Source organism: Protopterus annectens, chromosome 5.part1 (genome assembly GCF_019279795.1).
Source record: "Protopterus annectens isolate FY-2018-M chromosome 5.part1, PAN1.0, whole genome shotgun sequence".
NCBI classification, from domain to species: domain Eukaryota; kingdom Metazoa; phylum Chordata; order Ceratodontiformes; family Protopteridae; genus Protopterus; species Protopterus annectens.
In genome coordinates this window covers 677,810,751-677,834,902 of record NC_056736.1, presented here as the reverse complement: position 1 = coordinate 677,834,902, position 24,152 = coordinate 677,810,751, and the positions used below count along the sequence as shown (strand labels likewise).

General features: G+C 41.4%; 1 protein-coding gene across 7 annotated transcripts in view; it reads left to right on the top strand.

Moving 5' to 3' along the window:
* Positions 1–24,152, top strand: part of PARP4 (poly(ADP-ribose) polymerase family member 4) — a 2,883,551-nt gene that overhangs the window by 1,500,332 nt on the left and 1,359,067 nt on the right. For all 7 annotated transcript variants that reach the window (XM_044073295.1, XM_044073293.1, XM_044073297.1 and 4 more), the window contains one exon: positions 5,685–5,858. In XM_044073295.1, coding sequence (XP_043929230.1) covers positions 5,685–5,858 — 174 coding nt within the window. The remainder of the gene's footprint in view (positions 1–5,684; positions 5,859–24,152) is intronic.

The following is a 24,152-nucleotide window of genomic DNA, read 5'->3' as shown; positions in this document are numbered from 1 at the left end:
CAACGAGTTCAGGAGTTGCTCTTAGGAGACACTCCTGGATGCGCTGAGGCCTTCAAGTTTGCATTCACCAACGCCCCGTTTGATGGCTCCTCCTTATTCGGAACCAAGGTGAAGGACATTCTCACTCGGTGCGAGCAAAAGAGAAAAACTCTGTCTGCTGTGGGAGTCCGTTTTTCCCTACCCTCTAGGCCTTATCCTAAGATCCAGAGGGGTGGGAAGATGTGGTTCAAAAAATCGCAGAGATTTTTTCATGACGCACAAGGTGAGTCCCCCTCCAGAGGCAGGGGAGGGAGTGGTAATTCTGGCAGATGCCGCCCTAGGGGCAGAAGAGGCCTGCATAACCAGGGAGACATGATTCCTTTTGTGGTTCTCCCGACCAGCGCTCCTGATGGGAGGCCCGACTGTGCATTTCTGGAGCCAGTCGGTGGTCGTATTTCACTATACCCAGAGGCCTGACAAAGTATAACTCAGGACCAATGGGTATTAAAAATAATTTCCGGAGGATATTGCATTCCCTTCTCTTCAGCTCCCGCTTCGATCAAAAAAATCCCAGATGTTCCTCACAATCAAAGGGATTCCGCAGCTTCAGAGGTTTTAAAGCTGCTAGAAAAAGGAGCCATCCAGCCTGTCCCCTCAGACCAGTTCGGATTAGGGACTTACTCCAGATTCTTTTTGGTGCTGAAAAGAATAGGGGACCTGAGACCCATTTTGGATCTCAGCAGATTGAAAACCTATGTAGAGAAGTCCAAGTTCCGAATAGTCACTTTGCAATCCATTCTCCCATTGTTGGGAAGAGAAGTGTGGATGTGCTCCATCAACATCAAGGATGCTTACTACCATATAAAGATGGACAGGGCATCCAGAAGTCATTTATGCTTCCGGCTGGGAGCCAGTCATTTTCAGTTTCGCACCCTTCCCTTTGGTCTCACCACAGCCCCCAGGGTGTTCACCAAATGCATGGCAGTAGTAACTGCTCACTTGAGACGTCAGGGATTCCAAGTGTTTCCGTACCTGGACGACTGGCTCCTTTCTGCCACCACCAGGCATCTACTCCTACAAACCAGAGATGCCACAATTAATCTCTGTCAACAATTAGGCATAACTTTAAATTGGGAAAAGTCTGTCTTGTTGCCCTCGCAGGGTGTCACCTTTATAGGCACCGAGTTAGACACTGTGCTCATGAGGGCGTTCTTACCAAGAGAAAGGATTCAAAGTTTACAACAGCAGGTGTATGCGTTACTTCCTTTGAGAAGAGTGAAGGCAAGATTGATCCTCAAATTGTTGGGCACGATGGCTGCAAAAATTATGCTGGTTCCTTTGGCGAGGCTACACATGAAGCTCCTTCAATGGCTACTCTTCGCCCTGTGGTCTTTGCAATATCTTCCTCTTTCTCACCTCATAATAATCACAGGTGCAAGGAGGATCTACACTGGTGGCTTCACACCAGCAGCCTCGACGCGGTAAAACCCTTTCTTCCGTCCCCTCCAGTTGCCACAGTGACCACGGATGCCTCCCAGATTGGGTGGGGGGGCATTATCTAGGAAGGACAGTCCAAGGCACATGGCAGGAACACAAGATGCATCTGCATATCAATGTCCTGGAGATGAGAGCAGTGCTACTAGCATTGCAAGCACTTCAGAGCTTTCCAGAGCTTTCTTCCTCTCGGGACAATTGCGATCCACACAGACAATATGTCAGTGGTATGGTATGTAAACAAACAGGGAGGAACCAAGTCGTATCCCCTTTGCAGAGAGGCCATGCGAGTGTGGCAGTGGGCAGTGGCTTCCCAATGTTTTCTTGTAGCAACGCACATTCCGGGGAAGTCCAATGTGATTGCCGACAGGTTGAGCAGAGCGATTCTGATGCCTCACGAGTGGTCCCTGAACAATCAGGTTGCGGAGCAGATTTTCTGCAGATGGGGTCAGCCTTGCTGCGACCTTTTTGCCAGCCCCCTCAGTACCAAATGCGGCAGCTACTTCACCCTTATCCCCCCTCAGGGAGAGTCACCCAGGGACGCTCTAGTTCACGATTGGCCCTCCGGTCTGCTGTATGCCATTTCTCCAGTTCCTCTGCTGACAAAGGTTATTCAGAAAACGCAATTTTTGGGAAGCAAAATTATTCTGATTGCTTCACACTGGCCTCGTCAAATTTGGTTCCCCTTCCTCCATCCTTACCTAGTGGATGCCCCCTGGATTCTGGACCCTCAACCAGATTTGCTGACTCGTATGTCAGGGCAGTTCCATCCCTCTCTTCCGACCCTCCGGCTGACAGCCTGGCTCCTCCACTTCCATCATTAGTCAGGCTTCATTCTTTTTCGCCGGAAGTGGTTCATATTCTGTCTTCTTCCCATAAGCCTTCCACCAGAAAAATATATTCCAGCAAATGGAAGAGATTTTCCATCTGGGCGCAGGCAAGACTAATTGGTCCTTATACAGCTCCAGTTTCATCAGTTCTGGAGTTCCTCTCCATGCTTTTCAACCAAGGATCAGCGGCCACAACTATTAAAGTCCAGTTGGCGGCTATTTCCACTTTTCAAGTCGCTGATGAGCCTAGTCTCATGGCACACAGACTTTGTAAGGCATTCCTGAAGGGCAGTATGCTGCTTCGTCCTCCAGTGTTTGAGCCAGTAATGCCTTGGGACTTAAATTTTGTTCTACAGTATCTCACTTCACCTCCCTTCGAGCCTGCAGCCACTTGTGATTTAAAATATTTGACGTGGAAGACCATCTTTTTAGTAGCCATCACTTCAGCCAGACGTGTCTCGGAGCTTCAAGCCTGATCAGTTAGACCACCTTACTTGATTTTTCAATAAGGACAGGGTTTCTCTCAGACCTAACCCTTAGTTCTTACCGAAGGTGGCTTCCGTCATTCATCTAAACCAATCCATTGAACTACCTGTATTCTTTCCAGAGTTCTCGAACAAGGCAGAATTTAGATTTCATCAGCTGGATGTGCACAGACAATTACGATTCTATTTACATAGAACAAAGGATCTCAAAAAATTAGATCAGTTGTTTGTCTCATTTTCAGAAAACAGGATTGGGTCTCCTGTTTCCAAAGTCACTTTGTCCAGATGGATTTCCAGTTGTATTTCATTCATTTATGCTTCAGGTGGCAAAGATTTACCATTTCGAGTGAAGGGTCATTCTGCCCGATCTGTGTCTACATCTACAGCTTTTCAGGCCAGGTTGTCTATGGATGATATTTGTGCTGCGGCTACTTGGGCATCTCCTCACACCTTTGTTACTCACTAAAAGTTGGATTTGGCGTCCAGAGGCAGGTCTTCCTTTGGTTCCACACAGTGCTCAGGAGTATTTTCCACTGAGCCTCCCAGGATTCAGGTGCTGGGGACGCTGTCCCACGGGTAGGAATGTAGGTGAGATTGGACTACATAACATCAAAAAGTTATGTACTCACCATAACGTTCGATGTATGTAGTCCATCTCGCCTCGCATTCTTACTTACCCCCTCTCCTTCCCCCATCCTGGAGGACCTAGGGGTTAGGTATGGTTTCAAATTTGTGTTCGGAATCAAGTCCACAGGATAGGTATTGCGGAATGCTGTAAACTCACAATAAGGCACCAGGCTGACAGATAATAAAGCCAGAAGGATTAAACTTCTGGCTTTATTATCTGTCAGCCTAATATCAATGGTTAACATTCCAATACCTATCCTGACTTGATTCAGGCTACTTGGTTTTTTGGTTTTTGGTTTTGCTTTGTACTTGGTGTATGGTTTCAAATTCCTTTCTGGTTATTATGTTCTTCCTTCTCTCTATGTTGTTGTATGTGGAGGAGTGAATGATCAGCTCGCAGCAAACAAAATCTGGGGAAAGGGAGCAGTGCAGCATGGGATACCTTCTTAGCCTAGCCAGTTGAAAGACTTTGAGCTAGAGTATGACTGAGTCGGAGCCGAGGTTCGGCTCCAAACCCACGGGTAAGAATGTGAGGCGAGATGGACTACATACATCGAACGTTATGGTGAGTACATAACTTCTTGTTTACCATCAAAACATCAAAGGCAAAATAATTTCCTTGCAAAAGAAAGAAGTAAAATGCCAAAAACAAAAACAAAATTTAGTCTAAATGTCAAACGTCAGAAACTAGACAAACTACATTAAATGTACCAGATTTTAGGCTTCGAAAGTCTGTATGTCCTTTTACATTTTAGCAGGGTGGGAAGCCCCCCTGCACCCCCACACCCCCTGTGAATTATATATACCAACTCAGAAATCGCACTACAGTGAGGAAAAGTGTGAATTCCCCATTCCTCACTGTACCACGATCTCCATTCACAAAGCCAAACTCATAGTAGTGAAGCACACTTTACTTTCATTATTAGGATTTTGTATTGTTCCAGTTCAGCATTGTGAAACTTTGAACACGTGCTTTCAACCACATGATTTTCATACATAAGCCTTTGAAATTTTGATGGCAAACTCTGAGTAACTATCTTATGTCCACCGGTCAAGAAGAAGGGACAGTATAAAATGTGTGGACAAGCGCTGTTGAATCTTATCAAGCAGTAAGTGATTCATGTGCGTCAGACATATAGTAAGCCTTTGTTTGGGTTAGTGACTTAGGCTTTGGGCAATATGATGACAAAACCTTACAAATTAATTGTAATTTCTAGAGGTCCAGCATCATTTGAAATGACTATGCTACAGGGTATCTTGCCCCAAGGGATGCTTATTCTGTTTGCGTTGTTTTTGTGCTACCTTCTATCCTCATGTTTTATCGTTGTTAATTAGAGTTGCTTCCTGTTACATGTATTTGCTAGAAGAAGCACTTGCAAATTAAGCTAGGAAAGTTGCATGACACAGTTATCAAAATACTGAGCATTTGTTTTTTGCGTACATCTGTAGTGTATCCCACTCAGTTTCCCATTACTTCCTGTCCTGAGTCTTGCTAACTTTATTGGTCAAGGTGATCTGTCCGGAGCTAGCCAGTGCAGCCAGCTGTGGTCTTTGATGTAGTATTTAAAACAGTGTAAGAAACTTCTCTGTGTGGAAGATTTTCAGTCCATATATTTCTAGTTAATCACTGTATATTAATCAGATCAGACAATAGTAGTAGAAGTAGCGAACGTAAACTCGTCAAGTCAGAAAGTAATAATAGAAAATATATAATTCTACAGCATTACTAAGTATTCGAAAGTAATCCAAGCAAGGCAGGCAGTCTATTTCCAGTCGAAAATCCTTTATTAAGTACACATACAAGCGATCAAGTAATATTTTCTATTATTAATTTTTGACTTGAGTTTACGTTCGCTACTTCTACTACTATTGTCTGATCTGATTAATATACAGTGATTAACTAGAAATATATGGACTGAAAATCTTCCACACAGAGAAGTTTCTTGCACTATTTTGATGTAGTATTTAGGGGCACAGCTATAGAACAATGCTGTCTGTTTCATTCACTGACCTGAATAATCTGATGTTGTCAGTGGGCAGCACTAGTTAGGACTCATGAAATATCTGATACCAAATAAAAATGTCTGCAGTGGGTATAGTCTCACAATATATATATCTGATGAGGGAGATATCCTCAAAGGTCTAGTGTTACTCTTAGTACCACATTTTTTTACTGTGCCTATATTTAGTATTACAAAATAAAAAAGATGAACAGATTTAAGAAAAATACCATTACACTTAATAAACAAATTGTGAACTTTCTTCATAGATGTCTACATTAATGATACAAAGAATAAGGCAACTGGGATGCACTTCCATTTCTGTTAAGTGGCAACAGTCTAGCAGAACTGAACAGGAACCAATTCAAGCACCAGCACAGATTCAGACTTTGTTTGCTGGTAATCCACTTCTCCTTTATGGATTTGTCCTTCGTTGTTCTCAGGTGAGTCAAGTAGTTTTTCAGATGAGCATAATGTATGTGGTTTTGTAGTGGTAAACTTTACAGTAAAAATAATTTATTTGTCATTCATGTTCCTTGGTTTTTTTTTTTTTACAAAAGCTTGAGGGAGGGGGGGGGGTGTAAAATTAACCAACAAAACTTGATTCTTCCAGCTACTAAATACTTCATTGGAGCACTGCTAGTCAGTGAATCTCTGAGCTTCTGTCTCTCAGGAAGCCTGTATTGCATAATCTGTAATTTAACAGAGTTACACCACTTGTGTCCACCATCGAGACTGTTAGACAATATGATTACCATTAAAATTGAGTCGGGACATAGGACCATAGGAAATTACTAGGCTATTAGCCCTGAAGCCCTTATAAACCTAGTCAAGAGTTTAGCCCGTTTTTAGCCAAGTCAGCACCTGGTGCCCCAATCCAGCAGGGACACAGATGGAATCCCAGGGATGGCTTTTCTGTTTCCCTTCCAGTTATCCAGGTTGTACTTAAAAAGGGATAATGAGGTATTCTGACATGGGGAGGGAGTCTATTCCACAGATTGGGGAGTCTCTGGGACACAAGTCTGTCCCGCCAACAAGTCCTGTTGATGTCACAGACCCAGGTTGAGGTTGCCCATGTGGTTACTTGGGTGGAGCTTGACTTGTAGATATGCAGCAGTCCTGTCAGTGTAGGATAGATGTTTGAGGCCCTGGATTCTCCTGTTGAGGAACCTGTGTGGTCTCTCCAGCTGCTGCATGTGCCTTGTGAGGTACATGCTGAGTGGGGCATTGTACTCACTAGTGGGCCTTATAAGGGAAGAATACAGGGATGTTATGATCTCCTTGTCCCTGGATGAGATACCATTACTTCTAAGGTGGGGCATGTAAAAAGCTTTCTGTATAACAGAAGCAACATGGTCAGTAGTTAGGTTGCTATCAACCTGGATGCCCAAATCCCTCCTGACTGATTGCGTGCTTAGGATGTTATTAATGTGATGATTTGTGGGGACGTCACTCTCCCCAAAGGGGGTGGTGATGCATTTTTTGGTATTCAGCTTGAGGCCATGCTTCTGGCAGTAGTCATTTCTTTGGGTGAGACCCTCTTGGAGGATGTCCACATCACCAAAGGAATTGATGACAGCACCCAGCTTGCAATCATCTGCAAACTTGGTTAGCCATAGCCCATAGGTTTTGGCCTGCACCTCAGAAAAGTATATCACAAATAACAGAGGCCCCAAGACAGATCCCTTGGGTACACCCCTCATTACGGGTCTACTACTTAAGGTAGCTTCCTCTATTTTGACTAGGTGGGTTCTGTAAGTGAGCTAGTTTGCTACCCATCTGGTAACATACGGATTGATGCCTCGTTGAGAGAGTTTTTCTATTATGGCTGAATGGGGAATAGTTTTGAAGGCTTTGGCCAGGTCAAGGTAGGCAGTGTGCACAGTCTTCCCCTCGTCCATGGCTTTGGTGACTGTCTCAAAGAAGTCAACCAAATTTAACAGACACAACTTCCCCTTATATCCTTGTTCATGAGGTCCATGTTAATCTGCTCCATAGTCTTGCAGATCAGGCTAGTACGGGTTTCTACCTTTGGTCGTTTTATATTTGTTTTAACTTTGTCTTTTTTTATTTAAGTTAGGCTGATGAGTCTATAATTTCCTGGATTGGTGGATGGTCCACCTTTGTGCAAAGGGATGACAGTGGCTGGCCTCCATTCAGCTCAGATGAAGCTGGTACTCAGGTTTTGGTTGAATAAGGCGCCTAATGGTGCTGCAAATTCCTTCCTGAGTTCATGTAGGATGCAGCCTGGGATGTTATCAGGTCCCATGGAAGCCACATCCCAAAGACATGCTGCAGGTGGATTGGACACTCTAAATTGGCCATAGGTGTGAGTGCGTGTGTGCCTTCTGTAGAAGGTTGAGTGCCGGGCTGGCAACTCGACACTCTAAAACTCCACTGAAAATCATGAGCAGAGGTGATCCACTGTGGCGACCCCTAGCCAGGAAAAGCCGAAAGAAGTAGAAGAAGGAGAGAGGGAGGGCAGTGATGACCTGTTCCCTAGAGATAAGAGCAGGGGGCAGGTACTGGGGTCACCTCATGATTTACTGATGGGATGAAGTTTTCGCTGAATCTGTCAGCCAGTAAGTTGGCTATATCTATGGTATTTGTGTATGTGGTGTCCTTAACCACCAGTTGTGAGCAGATCTGGGTGCTATCTTTGAAACTGTAGACATGTGTGAAGAGGGCCTTACGATTATGTCTAGTAGATGTGGCCAATCTGGATTCAAAGTTTGCTTTGGAGGATTTCACTAGTGCTCTTATTTGCTTGTTCAGGCTAAGGAGAGATGGCTTACAGTTGTTGACCTGCTACTTCTTGGTCCTGGACAGCAATTTTTTCCTTTTGTTACAGAGTTTATTTATTGCAGGTGTCCACCATACAGGTTTACTCTTCCTTGCATAGTATGATTTCATCCTGTTGGCTATTCCTGATTCCATGCCTCTACAGAAATGCTCGTATAGTACTTTGGTGTAGATTTGGACATTGGTGCCAGTTCCTACAGAGGGGAGGGGGCCATAAAGCTGTTTATACCATCCCTTCGGAGGTTGTAATCAGCTTTGAAGTAGTTTTTTGTTTGACCCTAGCTAGAGCGGGGTCGGGGGAGATGGTAATTTTAGGGATGCTGCAGTGGTTACTTGTGTTGGTTAATACTAAGTCCAAGATATTATCAACTTTTGTGGGGGTATCGACTAGCTGTTCCAAGTTTGCATTAACAAAATCGAGGAATTGCTGGGCATTTGTGTTCTGGTATGAGTAGTAGTTCCAGTCTATGTTTGGGTAGTGAACGTTGCCCAGGATCAGGGTAAAGGGTTGAATCTTGATAGATTCGAAGAGGTCAAGATAGGCAGAGTGGGCATCTTGAGTCAAATTTAGGGGCCTGTAGCTAGCTGTGATTTGAATAGGTGTATTGTCAATGGTTAACTGCACCTGGAGCATACTGACTGAGCAGCTTGGCGGTGTGTTATAACTCTGAAGCTATCTAGTGTTTCTTCTTTCACACACAGATGTTTTTCCTGTGAGCATCTTTATTTGTATCAAGCACTTTTTTCCTCATCAATATATGTTATTTGTGTTTGTTTTTTTTTTTTTTTTTCTAAATTGACTCAGCCCTGCTGGACCCATTTGTTTTACTAAAGTAGGCAGTGAGGGTGAGACTTAGAGGCTTAGCAACCATCATCCTTAGCTAGTTAAGTTATTTGGACCCTGGGGACTTCCAAAATGGCAGCACATTAACAGCTTAATTCTATCTCACCCAGAGTGAAAACAGAAACTTAGCAGAGAAGGCCAGTGGATTTATATTTCTGGGTACATTTTGGTCACTGGCTAGTAAGTGCACTGCCTGGATGCCAGGAAAAAAGAAATAGAGGAAATCAGCTTCAAAGTGTGAATAAAAACACTTATTGGGAAAAGTACTGCAGCTGTTTAGAAGAAGGCAGTGCAAGCTCCAGACTTGACTTACAGTAACCTAGAGGAAAGTATAAGACAACTGCACACATACCTGACTAAAATAAATGAAGTACCAATGGAGACTCATCAACTCATACAGTAAAAGGATGGACAAAAATGGAAAAAGCTTTAAACAGATATTCAGATGAGGTGATAAAACTGCAAAAATCAGAGGTCGAAATGAAGAAAAGGCTGGCTGAATATGAGATTGCACAAGAAGTGATGCTTCAAAAAATAATAGCATTAGATGACAGAGCACATATGCAAAACCTGAGAATTTCTGCTGTACCAGTGAAGCTGGAAGGAACAAACTGTATTAATTGGATGGAAGCACAAATAAGCAACTGGATTGGTATTCCACAGCAGGAGTTGTTAATTGAAAGGGCACATCATCTGTATGCTCTAAACCTGGCTATGAGAAACCAACCCAGGCCTTTAATAGTAAAAATCCAATCCTACTAGCAGAAGCAGTTGATTCTGACAAAACTGTGGCAGAAGGACAAAGTACTAAAAGTGGGAGATAGCGGAGTAAATTTATACCACTATTCAGGGAATGTTGAGAAGCAGGTGAGAGATTCAAACCAGGGATGCAACCATACTGGATCTGGTACTTGCTAATATGTGACAGTTCTGCACTTACCCAATTCTAATTCCTTTCCTGGTAAGGTCAGACCACAAAATGGTCTCCCTAGAAATAAAAAGTAAAATCTGCCCCTCCCCCCAAGCTAAACCTGGAATATTTAGGAACTACTGTAAGGCTACCTTCCTGCTATTAAGTGATCCATACATCCTCATCACCTTTTACCATTTTTGCACATGGGGTCGAGGTGTCACTTCCACAGTGGCAATCATCTAGAGCCAAGGTTTACACCGCTTGGTGACTAGCCCTGCCGATAACCTGGCAACATTTCAAGCCCCAGTAAATCCTCAGAACACTGCTGCCTATGCAGAGCTGTTCAAAGAAACCCTGTGCAATCATGTTAACAGCTGCATAGAGGCAGCTATACCCACCAGGAAGAAGTACAGAACTCATGCATAAAATCAAACCTCCCTGAGTGGAGTCACAATATCAGTAGACTGTATTACAGAAGGAGAAAAATCATGGCAAAACCCAGCTGAATAAAAACACTCTTATCAAACTAAGAAGACAACTTAAAGGACAAATAAAGTCTACGAAAGCCAATTTTGAGGTGAATTTGGCCTCCCAGGCCAAGGGCAGCCACAAGGCATTCTTTAGCTAGTTCTGCAACACTTACTGGCCAATAAATTCAGATTAACTTTACCCCCTCACTTCCCATCAACCTTCCATCAGGAAATATCATCAAATATAACTCCCCCTGCTACCACTGGGGAACAGGTCCTTAAGATCTCTCTAAGGTCAAAAACATTGCATCCATGGGTCCAGACAATATCCCAGGATGCCTTCTAAATAATATGAAACATGACCTATCAGGCTCTCTGGAATTACTATTTAACTGTAGCCTCCAAACAGTGCTTCATGCCTCTTGAATGAAGACCTGCATCAGTCATCCCTCTGCAAAAAGGTGGGCTATCTATAGACCCTGAAAACTACAGACTCATAAGTCTCACTAGTCTTGTATGTAAAGCCATGGAAAGAATTATCATGAAAATGATGGATAGTGATATAGTATACTTACATACACTGGCCCCATCCCAGTTTGGTTTCATTAAGGCAGGTAATGACTACTCACCGTCAGGTCGTCACCAAACAATGGATGAGGGCAAAATAGTTCACACTGCCTACCTTGACCTGGCCAAGGTATTTGCCACAATACCCCACTTGGGCATTAACAAACTCAAGAGGTTGGGTACAAGCGTGTATGTCACTCAATGAATAGCCAACTGGCTCACAGACAGGACTGAGGAGGTTAGAATTGGCGAGTCTACCGCTACAAAGAGGCCAGTCACAAGTGGAGTTCCTCAAGGATCAGTCTTTGGACAACTGCTTTTTGGTATTTACTTCTCTGAAGTCAAGGCCAATGTCAGTGGTCTCTGGCTGACTATATTTGCAGATGATTGCAAATTAGGAGCTGCCATTGAATACCACACTGACACAAATGTTCTCCAGGAAGAGCTGATGCAAATAACTGTTGTCAAACCCATGGACTAAAGGTAAATGCCAAGAAATGCATAATAGTATCCTTCAGGAAGTCATCCACCCCAGGTAGCTGTCATATTGACAACACACCCCTAGGGTTGGCCCAGTAATCAGGCTCTTGGGGACACACACACAGTAATCTAGTCTTTGGCAATCACACGTCTACAGTAGTGAGGAAGTCATTCTATGTTGAGCAACTTATAAACAAAGGTATGGCATCGAAGTCCAAGGAAGTCATTGTTCCACTGTATTCAGCGTTCATCAGATCTATCATTGAGTCCAATGCCCACTTTGGTATGTATCTTATCAAGCATATCCAACATTTAGAATGCCCACAGAGGTTCTTTACCAAAAGAATACCATGTGTAAGTAAAATGCCCTATGCAGACCCCCTCAAGGCTCTCTATACCTGTATTCTGCCTCCTACAGGCTTTTGAGGGGAGATCTATGGCTGACATACAGGACATTGTCAAACCCCACTCTGATGGACCTCCTGTTTATCCACAAAACAAACAGCACCAGAGTTGCCCATTCTAAAGGCATAAACCTTGTCTGTGATATAAGTAGGACCTGCTAGAGAGACAAGTGAAAGAGTTTCTCCTCCTCCCTAACCCAATTCAAATGTAACTTGGCAATTAGATGGGGAACAGTAAATTAATCCCTGGTTTAACAACTGTCTCTCTAATAGACACAGGCAACCTGTAAATGGTTCATAGGCCTTGCTTGTAAACGTTTCATCTCCCAAGCCCCTGCTTTCACTTATCAATGGTATCAGAACTTGTCAGAAATTTGGGATTTATGGCTAGCCTTAAAAAGGCCCTTGTGGTCATTAGCATAGTTAACACCTATGAACCCAGCTGCCTTCACAATATTCTTCCCTAGGACAAAATCATTTTTTGATTAAGTACTTGCTAAGGAGGAAATACAAAAGTTTGTCCAACAAAAGTGAGCTGTTAAATGGAAGAAGATTCTGCTTCTTGTTCTTCTGGTAATAAAGGTGTCAGAGAGACTGTGCCAGTGAAGCCTTTTCCAATGTTTCAATGAAAAATGCTTGAGAGTGAAAAAAGCACAAGAGTCAACTAGAACAACTGAGAGTAGATTGGAAATGAAGCAGAGACAGGATTTGTCAAAGGGAGATGAACATGAAGAAAACCAGTAACTTGGAAACTGACAAATATAGGATTACAAAGCAGTAATTATATTTGTGAAATATGGCAAAACAAGAAAATCTGGAAATATTGGACTTTTTTGGACTTTGCTAAACTTGTAGGGGACTCTAAAGCATATGACCTACTTCATGTCATTAATGTTTAGAAAAATACTTAGGAGAGGAGAAGAGGAAGGAGGAAGTTAAATATAAGTAGAACAATTTTTTTCTTGATGATTTTCTCTACATGCATTAAAGTTTTCTCAGTTATTTTTAAGAGTAATGGGGATACTAATCAGAACAGGTGCTTCTATTTATTTCTTTTTTCATTCTTCCTTCTCACTTGCTCCTTGTTCAGTTTTAAGAAATGTAGACACTGCAGTATATAAAAAGCCTGGTTAAAAGAGCATGATAAAAGAAAAAAAGTTAGTGTGCTTTTTCTTATTCTTGAAGAGGGAAATGAAGGACTTAAGGCCCCTAGCTAGAACTAGTAACACTTTTTAAGAGAAAGCAAGTAAATGAAAAACAGTATTAAATATTATAAGGCTTTTTTTCTAGCAAGTAAATGTATGTTTATTAACACTTTTGTATATGTTTCTCATGTCTTCAGGAGACAGTCTGATAAAGAGAAATGGCTATTAGAGAATGTTCTCTGAAAGTATTCAAGTGCTTACTCAGCTGGGAGAGCTATAAAGCTAAGAAAAAAGAAATGCCACTTCGTAGAAACACAGGCTGCACCATGCGTCTTAGCATGGGTAACATTTCATTTAGGTTAACTCAAGTTTGAGAGTGTGGTTGTCAGTTTAGAACATTTGTTCCTGTTAGGAGTGTAAAAACATCAGTATGTGAAGATGTTGTGTGTTATTATTAACTCAAATGGAGCTCACGTAGTTTGCAGTATAACTTCAAATGGGCAGAGTCTAAGCCTTTTGACAGAATCAAATTATGTCCTCACATTTCAAACAAATGGTCATATCTCTGGAACCATAGTGGTTATGAAGGAAGTATAAATGGCAAACTCTACATCATAAACTATTTTTATAGTGGTAGTGTTCTTTAGGTTATAGGTCTTAAACCGAATTTTATAACTCACAGTAAACACAGTAACTGTTACATTTCTAATATTTTGTAAACAACTTACAATATCTCAGCAACCACTGAAGTTACACAGATACTGTCAGCAGCATTTTGTTCATCTACCTGGGGGATTTCTTATGAGGCTAAGGAGCTCTGTCTATGTTAGCTGTTGAGATAGAAAAATGTGAAAATGATATGTATATAAATTAATATCATAAAAACAGTTACTATCTCTTTATCTGCACTACACAGAGGTAAATATTAATGCAGTTAGGTTTGCAGTTGTGTAAGATTTAAGAGGAAATCTTGTGAAACCTATTACATAATGTGGTTTTGGAATTATTGATGCAAATATGAACAAGTAGAATTTGACGTGTAGAGGTGTCAGTAGAAGTTAACTGCAGATGCACTTGGAGGCATCACTAGGATGTAATGAGTTAAGTTGATATACTTTAAGGGGGTACTGGGGTGTGTGTTTTTTTTGTTTGATAGCTTTCAATAAAACAAAAAGTTTTGCAAGATGTGACATAGGTTCATATGGATATGACAAGAAACAACTGTATAAAAGATCAGCCTACCAAACAGTGTATGCTTGTAACACAAAAGTTGGAACTAGACATTTAACAAAAAAACTGTTATACATAAAATATTTGAATAATAACTTTTTAATACAGTAATGCTTTCTGTAAGGTCCTTAAATGTCAGTGATCTCATAGATAAATACAAAAAAGAAAGATAAGTGAACTATATTAAAATGTACAGACTTGGAGAGAACTGAACATGTGAATTTGATGAAGAAAGGTTTTCAGGATGGTTATTCAGTGGATTACCTGAGACAAAGGAAAATATGAGTACTTGTTTTAATTGCAAGAGGAGCTGTAGTAATGATTGAAGAGGACAGAAATATGATAAATGTAGATTTGTAGTACTAAGGGGGGCTACTGGCAAGGGAGGAGGATTACACTGGCATGCATGTATATTCCACCTAAAACTGCTATAATGGAGGTTAAGAAAATTCTGGGAGAAATAATCGGCTTTCAGCAAGGGATATTACTTATAGGTGGGAACTAAATTTGATTTGCAACAGTGAAGATGTGTTTGGGGGTTCAGAAGGGAAAATATAACAAAGGAGGATAGATTTTTGAAGAAATGTATGAACATACTAAGCTATGATGATGATATTTCAGATGGAAGATGTGAATTTAGTATTAGGAGTTTGGAGTGAATTTACATAGTATTCTCCAAGATACAAAAACTGGGCTAGCTAGACAGAATTTACAATTCACAGGAACATGTGCATTTAATTGAATTAGTTGATATGCACCCAATAACTATTTCATATCATGCACCAAAAATCACTAAAAAACACAGGGTAATGAAATAAAAATGAGACACTGGCACTTTCCCACCTATCTGTTAAAAAGAGGGGAACTTAAGAAATGGGTAGTGGAAATTATTCAGGAGCTATTAGAGAAAATAGGAATTTCTTCTGAAAACATAACTATAGAGACTGGGATAAAATTAAAGTGTAATTTTAAAAATAGGCTGTAAATAAAAGAAAGGGAGATGTAGTTAAGAAGTTACTAGAAGTACTTAGAGGGGGCTGACAGATATTAAAGGGGGGAATCACACAGAGCAAGAAGAGGATCAACTGCAGAATGCTAAACAGAAAATAAGGTACTGCCCCAGTACTATGCATGAGATTGGAAAGATTGCCATTAAGCAACTGCTTTTTGATGATAATGCTAGAGGGCAAAATCTTTTAGCACAACGTGTCAGGCAACAGAAAGCAGAAAGTGCTGTCACCAAGCTTAGGGATCCTGTAACAAGGAAGATAAGAGACCCTGTAGAAGTATTATAAATATTTCAGAAATTCTAAAATACTAAAACAGAAAATCACCGAAGAGTGTAGAAGTCAGTAAAATAAACAGCACAAACACCCTGGCACTTGGCAATCCAATAGCAAGCAAAAGAAAAAACAAAATAAACTTAAACTTCAAAACATGTTTAATATAAGACAATATAAGCCCTCTCTTAAAACCTGATTGCCTCGTGGTTTTGGCGTCTTTTCGGACTTGTTGGCTGTTGGTGAAGCACCCACCAAGAGGAGAAAATGCTGAGAGAAGAAAGGAGCCACTTTTGAGATTTTAAGTATTTTGCTTCAGATTATTTGTTAAGTTTTTCTGCATTGCCGCCTACTTTTGAGCATTTTCTGGCTTGTTAAACTTGATTTCTGTGTTGGTAACTGTATTTAGAACACAACCTAGAGCTGATTACTGAATTTCCTGCCTGCACTTATTTTTAAAATCGTTTTTTTTTTTTAAAACTTGCATTTTATCTGTCTCTGGCCTAGCACTCAAGTGTGGGGTCATTTACTGCACTGTTCTAACTTGTTGATACTTGTGAACCTCTGCTTTCCTTTAAAAAAACAAAAAAATCTTGCTTTTTTCCCACTTTTCTGAGATTTAAAAAAGTTCAGTTACAGATTTGCTGTTCTGAACTGTTTGTAAGATTCTTGGAGGCTATTGTTTGCTTGGGCTAAAGGGAAGTCTCTGTGTTCATCAGTGACAGTGATAAACATTGAGCAGCCTGCCTTTGTGGGAGTGGTTACTGCCTTGAAACTGTAGTTTTATTGGCCATTTTGAGTCAATTCCAAACTCCTTGATCTCCCTCTCTTAAAACCCGATTGCCTCGTGGTTTTGGTGTCTTTTCGGACTTGTTGGCTGTTGGTGAAGCACCCACCAAGAGGAGAAAACGCTGAGAGAAGAAAGGAGCCACTTTTGAGATTTTAAGTATTTTGCTTCAGATTATTTGTTAAGTTTTTCTGCATTGCCGCCTACTTTTGAGCATTTTCTGGCTTGTTAAACTTGATTTCTGTGTTGGTAACTGTATTTAGAACACAACCTAGAGCTGATTACTGAATTTCCTGCCTGCACTTATTTTTAAAATCATTTTTTTTTCTTAAAACTTGCATTTTATCTGTCTCTGGCCTATCACTCAAGTGTGGGGTCATTTACTGCACTGTTCTAACTTGTTGATACTTGTGAACCTCTGCTTTCCTTAACAAAAACAAAAAAATCTTGCTTTTCTCGCACTTTTCTGAGATTTAAAAAAGTTCAGTTACAGATTTGCTGTTCTGAACTGTTTGTAAGTTTCTTGGAGGCCATTGTTTGCTTGGGCTAAAGGGAAGTCTCTGTGTTCATCAGTGGCAGTGATAAACATTGAGCAGCCTGCCTGCCCCTGTGGGAGTGGTTACTGCCTTGAAACTGTAGTTTTATTGGCCATTTTGGGTCAATTCCAAACTCCTTGATCTCCCTCTCTTAAAACCCTCTTTTGCACGGTTTTGTGCATTTTTGCGCATAGCGCAACATCGGGCAGTGCCACCTAATTGGGTTTAAACTATTCCTGGCTCCACAAAGTCTGCTCTTCACTTTTTCCCTTAGAACTGCTCTATCTCTCAAATTAAGCACCATATTCTCATTCTAAGGCCCCTCACTGTCCAAATAAGTAATCTTACAAGTTAGCACTAATAAACCATAAGCACTACCTACTCTTATACTCTCTACGATTACCTTATCCCCTATTGGTCCGTTTTAATTCAGTTCCCTATATTACTCTAGCATGTCCAAAGGTCAGTCAATGGTTTCCTCTCCAGTCCAGCTGGTGAATCTGGGAATTTTGAGGCAATGTTACAACTGTCTCATGTACATGGACAACCCTCTCCTCCTCCAAACAGGTTCAAATATATGTGAGAGATGCAACCATATAGCCAAACTGGAGGCTGAGCTCTCTCATCTCAGAACTGGTGTAACCAGTCAGGAGGAGAAGGTAACTTCACACAACACAATTCCAGTATCACATAGTCCAACCACAACAGCGAATCAAACACATAAAAACACAAAAACATACTCAGAGGCTCTAAATAAAAATCTACCTAAGCAACAGAGACCTCCAAAGCAGACATGCAAGCAAACGCTACCCCAAAACAAAACACATACAACACATAGCACACAAAGTCAGTGTGCCAAGCAGTCACAGCCCTTAAGGCTGAATAACACACCTGATACTCTTGTAATAGGTGACTCTATTGTCAGACACACTGGCGTCCCGCTCACCAGGCTGAATAAAGAGAAGGTCACAGTGAGCTGCCTGTCAGGCGCTAGGATCCTCCACATAACGCAAGCACTCATGTCACTCCAAAGCAAATACAAATATGTACATGCTGACGTGAATGACCTGAGATGTACCTCCCTCGACTACATGAAAAGAGACATAGAGGAGCTCTCTGATCATGTAGCCCAGGCCGGTATGACCCTGACTTTGAGCTGCACCTTACCCTCACCTAGAATGATGCCACAGTATAAAGACAAAATGATCGATTTTAACAATTGGCTAAAATTTTGGTGTCATTCAAAGGGGATCCAGTGTCTGTCAGCCTGGGATGACATGCTCGACAAGCCACGTTGCTTCATTAGGGACAGCTTGCCCCTGTCACCCCTGGGCTTTCGGATATTGGCAAAGGCTCTTGCCACCCCCATAGTGCCTTTTTTAGGCAAGGCTCAAAAGTCAAACCCACCTCCATAGACAGCACAAGGAACAAGAAACTAAGGGTAATGCTGCTAAACGCCAGAAGTCTTAACCTCAAGATGCATGCACTCAAAGCTCTCCTCAGTATGGAGAACATCGATATCTGTGCAGTGACAGAAGCCTGGTTCAAGGCTCCAGAGAGCACCCCAGCACTGCCAGGTTATACCTCATATCATGCTTTTCGGCCCCAAAACCCAGACCGAACCACAAAAGGAGGGGAAGTTTCCATATTTATCAAGGATATCCACACCTCCAGGTTAGTGGCATTGCACAAAGTATCGGAGACCATCCATGTGCAACTGACAGTGGGCAAGACTGCTTTTCAGTTTATAGCATCCTACAGACCACCCTCTCAAAGTCAGGAATCCCACTCGGCTTTCCTGAAAACATTGGAGAACATGAAGATCTCTCCGAACACCATTATATTGGGCGACTTCAACTACCCAAACATAGACTGGGAGCATTACTCAAGCCCCAGCACCTTAGCCCAAAGGTTCCTGGAATTTATAAACTCAAATGCTATGGAACAACTAGTCACCACTCCCACAAGAGGGGAAAACATGCTAGACCTGATCATTACCAACATGGGGACTCTATGTTCCATACCAGAAGTATATCCCTTATTTTTAAGATCAGACCATAAATTAATTTCACTGGATATCCACATCCCGACCCCACCCCCAGCCCAGAAAACCACAGTGAAAAACTTCTCAAAAGCGAACTTCACACTTCTCAAAACTGAAGTGGAATCCTTCAAGGCCCCAGGGCCAGTGGAAACTACAGCCCAAACTGCAGAATCCTATATAAACGCATTCTACGAACATCTCCAGGAATGCATGGATCATGCTATCCCAAACAAAATCAAGACCCAGTCATCCAAAGGCAGGCGTCCAGTCTGGTGGACCCCAGCCATAAATAAACTGTACAACAGAAGGAGGAAGCTACTACATGATAGAGCAAAATCCCTAAAAGGGAAGGCATCTCTGATCAGTACTAGCAAAAAATTATGATCCCTCATAAAATCCTCCAAGGCCAGCTTCGAGAGAAAAATTGCACAGGACACTAAAGACAATCATAAGGCTTTTTTCAGTTATGTTAGGAACCTGGGATGCAACTCCCAGACTTGTTCCGAGTTGATTCTAAATGAAAAAAATACACTGAACCCACAGACATCGCCAATATCTCGGCAGACAGGTTCACTGCAAACTTCTCCCCCCCCTCCCCCCCCCAAAAGAGCAAGTATCTATCCCGGCAGAGTGCACCCTCACAAACATCTCTGATGCTCAGGTGAAGGCCGCCCTCTCCAAAGCAAAAAACACTGCTTCCATGGGACCAGATGGTGTCCCGGGTTGCGTCCTACATGAACTCCAAGAAGAACTAATCCCTCAAGTAAAACTGCTGTACAATCTCAGCCTCACTACAGGATATGTGCCCAAAGAATGGCGTACAGCAACAGTGGTCCCACTCCACAAAGGTGGCACCTCTGCGGACCCTGGAAACTATCGCCCCATAAGCCTGACTAGCCTAGTCTGCAAGGCTATGGAGAGGATCATCATGGAACTCATAAACAAAGACATTGGGGACCTACAGATGCTAGATCCTACCCAATTTGGCTTCGTCAAGGGCAGATCCTGCCTTTTGAACCTGGTCGACTTCTTCGAAACAGTCACCAAGGCCATAGATGAAGGGAAGGTAGTCCACACAGCCTATCTGGACCTCGCAAAGGCATTTGACACAATACCCCACTCGGGCATCATAGATAAGCTATCCAGCCTAAATATCAACCCCCATGTCACAAGATGGGCCGCAAACTGGCTCAAAGACAGAACCCACAGAGTCAGAGTTGCTGGAGCCATGTCAGACTCGAAACCGGTCACAAGTGGCATCCCACAAGGTTCTGTCCTGGGACCTCTCTTGTTCGGTATTTACTTTTCTGAGGTACAGGCCAACGTGGGTGGACTATGGCTCACCAAGTTCGCAGATGACTGCAAACTGGGCGCCATAATTGACTCTCCAGCTGATACAAACATCCTTCAAAAAGGTCTCGCAGAGACGGATAACTGGTGCCAGAGCCATGGTCTAAAGCTAAATGTCAAAAAGTGTATAGTCATACCCTTTGGCAAAAACAATGTGCCAACAAATTACCACATAGGTGGTAACCCTTTAAATACAGAGAAAGTAATTAGGGATCTGGGGACCCAAGTTGATAGCAATCTCTCCTTTGACAACTACATTGCCAAAGTGGTTAGAAAGACCTTCTACATAGCCCACCTCATCATGAAAGGATTCATATCTAGATCAAGAGAGGTAATCGTGCCCCTTTATTCATCCCTCATCAGGCCCATCATAGAATACAATGACCCTTTGGGATGTACCTTACCCGAAACCTGCAGCAATTAGAAAGACCCCAAAAGTACCTCACCAGGAGGATCAAGGGACTCAAACAGATGCCATATGCTGCTCGGTTAAAAAAAACTCCAGCTCTACTCAGTTGAATACCGCCTACTTCGAGGCGATCTATGCCTGACATATAAAGCTATGTCCAACCCAGAATTAATGGACATGCTCCACCTCAGTAAATCTAAATCCCTTAGAGCCACGCGCTCAAGGGACTTGAACCTCAGCACAGAAATAAATAGAACATGCTGGAGGGACAGATTCATAACCCAGAGGCTCCCTTCACTCTGGAATAGAATTCCAATTCATGTTAGGCAGAGCACCTCACTGACACTCTTCAAGAAGAATCTTGATGAGTGGATGGGGGATCGTAGGTTTGTCCCGGGGATTACTTCTGTGTCACTATTAGACAGAGGCACAGTAAACTAAACATTAAAAAGTGCACAGTATACTCAAATCAAGGGGTGGCGTAAGCCAAACACAATCGGGCAAGGCTTATAAATGCCCCAGGGCAGGTAGCCTAGTATGAACCTATGAACCTAAAAAATGTGGTTTAGCGCTTTTATCAGTATTTAGACATCTTCAGAACCACAAAACAAAGTAAAAACTAATTTAAATACTTTTCAAGTAAATGAACCCCACCCCCAATGATGAACCAATCCATGTGTAATAGACCAATCTCTAATAAAAGTAAGTTGCACAAATAAATGTTGGTTAAGAACAGCAATGTAAGAAAAAACATTTAAACCACTATATCTCAGTAAAATAATATAACCATACACAAGTTTGTTAAAAAAAATCTCAAACCATATTGTGTCTTCTTTTAAGTTCACTGGTGATGGAACTTTCATGTTCAAAGAGAAAAAAACTCCTCCAGTGCCACCCTGAAAGGGTAGGCAAGTACGGCCCTATTATTATGACAATAATATTGCAAAACGAACCAACTTTTATAACAATATGATTTTGCACTACACTTTTGATGTAAACAGTATTGAAAATATTATAGCAAAAAATGTTTTTTTAATTGTGACGAGAACACTAGATCTGTCGGAGAGTCTAGGCCAAGTTTGACATCAAAGATTTGCTTGAGAGGAAACCACCGGAGAATGGGGGTACTTGGCTGGTGTAAAATGTGGAAGATGCAAACCGTGCAGATTTATTGAAGACCACTATAGTGGATGCTTGCACAGTGTGGCCAAAATATGGCTTTGCGGATGTAAATTTAATTGTTTCTCCAAGAAGGTGGTGTACCTTGCTATATGTCAGTCCTGCCAAGCTTTCTACATTGGCAAGATAATTAATGGGCTAAACAGTGGAATTTACCAACCCATACACAGCATCCAGAAACTTGACAATAAAAGTGTACTGGCACACCATTCTACGGTTTGTGATGGTTTGACAAGTGTGTTTCTAGTGTTGGAGCAGGTTCACAATGCTCCTTTTTGTTGTGATTGGAAAAATTTATTGAGACATAGGGAAATGGTGTGGAAACTAAGATTAAATGCCGCCAATTCCCCAGGCTTAAACGAAAGTGTTCCATCACCAGTGAACTTAAAAGACGGCCCAATATTATTTGAGATTTTTTTTTTATTTTTTAACAAACTTGTATATGGTTATATTTTTTTACTGGCATTTGTGTTACTTTTATTAGAGGTTGGTCTATTACACATTGATTGGTTCATCATTGGGGGTGGAGTTCATTTACTTGAAAAGTATTTAAGCTAGTTTTTACTTTGTTTTGTGGTTCTGAAGATGTCAATGTACTGCCGAAAGCGCTAAACCATGTTTATTTGTCTTATATTAAAAGTGTTTTGGAGTTTGTTTATTTCGCTTTTTCTTTTGCCTGCTATTGGATTGCCAAGTGCTAGGGTGTTTGTGCTGTTTATTTCAGAAATTCTGTAAATGTCTATATAAAGCAGAGAAATGTGGAAGTCACGAAAAGGTACAAATGGAAATGTGTATGGAAGAATTAAATATATCAAGATTAGAAGTAGATGAGGCTCAGTAACAGGCTAGAAGGAGATGAGATAAAAATGCTGATGGTATAACCAATCCACAGGAAAGTCCCCAGGAATTGATGGCATTCCTGTGGAAGTTTGGAAGCTAGGATGGAAAAAAAGTGTAAGATCTGGAAGGTCTTGTTTAACAGTATTTTAAGAGGAGGAGAAGTACCAGTATCCTGGAAGAAACCTGTGGTAGCTATAATACAGGGTAAAGATTGTTAAGATGCAGCTTCATACAGGCTCATTTCGATACTAAACTATGATTATAAAGTGTTTTTGCCAATAGTGGCTAAAGGAATGGCAAAAGTGATGCCAAAATTGATAGCTGTGGATCATTGTGGTTTTGTAAAAGGAAGGCAAACATTTGACAACATTAACAGAACATCGATGATCCAGAGGGAGGCAGAATGTAAGAAAATACCACTGTTGTTGTTGGGTCTTGATGCAGAAAAGCATTTGACAGAGTAAGCTGGGTTTTTATGAACAGGGCATTGGAATTATTTGCATTCCCTGATAAAATTACAAAGTTGATTAGGAGGATATATGAGGGATCAGAGGTGAAAATTAAATGGGGTGGTTTCCTCTCTGATAATTTTGCTTGAGCAGAGGAACCAGGAAGGGGTGTCCTCTTTCCTGTTTGTTATTTGTATTAAGTTTAGAACTATTGGCAAAGAAAATAAGGCACTCAGAAATTCAAGGATATAATTGATATGCTAGCTATGAAAAGTTGGCTGTATGTGCAGATGATATTATTTAAGACCCGATAAAACTAGAAAAGGACATTACAATGTTGTGGAACATTTTGAGACAGTTTCAGATCTTTTCGGGATACAAAATTAATGAAGCTTAAACAAAAGCAGTAGTGGTAAATTATGTACTCACACATAAATTGATTCAGCAATATCCATATTTATTGGGACATGATAAAATGAAGTATTTAGGAGTATGAATTAAAATTGATTCTGGTATGGCAGCTACGGATATGTGGGAAGAGACTAACCAAAAGCTAATAAAAAACTGAGACACTGGAAGCATTATTATATGGATATGGATAGTAAAATACAAGCCGTTAAAATGTTTATAGTCCCTTTAGTCTTATACACACATCAGGCGTATTATTATCAACCAGGGGAGAAGTTGTGGACAGCAGTTAAAATGCTGAAGGATTTTATCTGGGAGGAGAAGATGGCAAGAGTCAAGTGGGATAAACTGATTCTTCCAACAGAACAAGGGATTGGGATTGCTCAATTTGAAGGGGTATTTCAGAGCTACAGTGTTAAGCATCCTACACACAACACAAGCAGAAATCTATAATTCATAGTATAAACAAATGATGCTGAAACATAGGGGGAGCTTAAGAAACAAGGAGGGGACTGGGAGAGACTGAAGATGTCAATGTACTGCCGAAAGTGCTAAACCAAGTAAGATACCTTACCACAATTTATTTAATTACCTAACCTA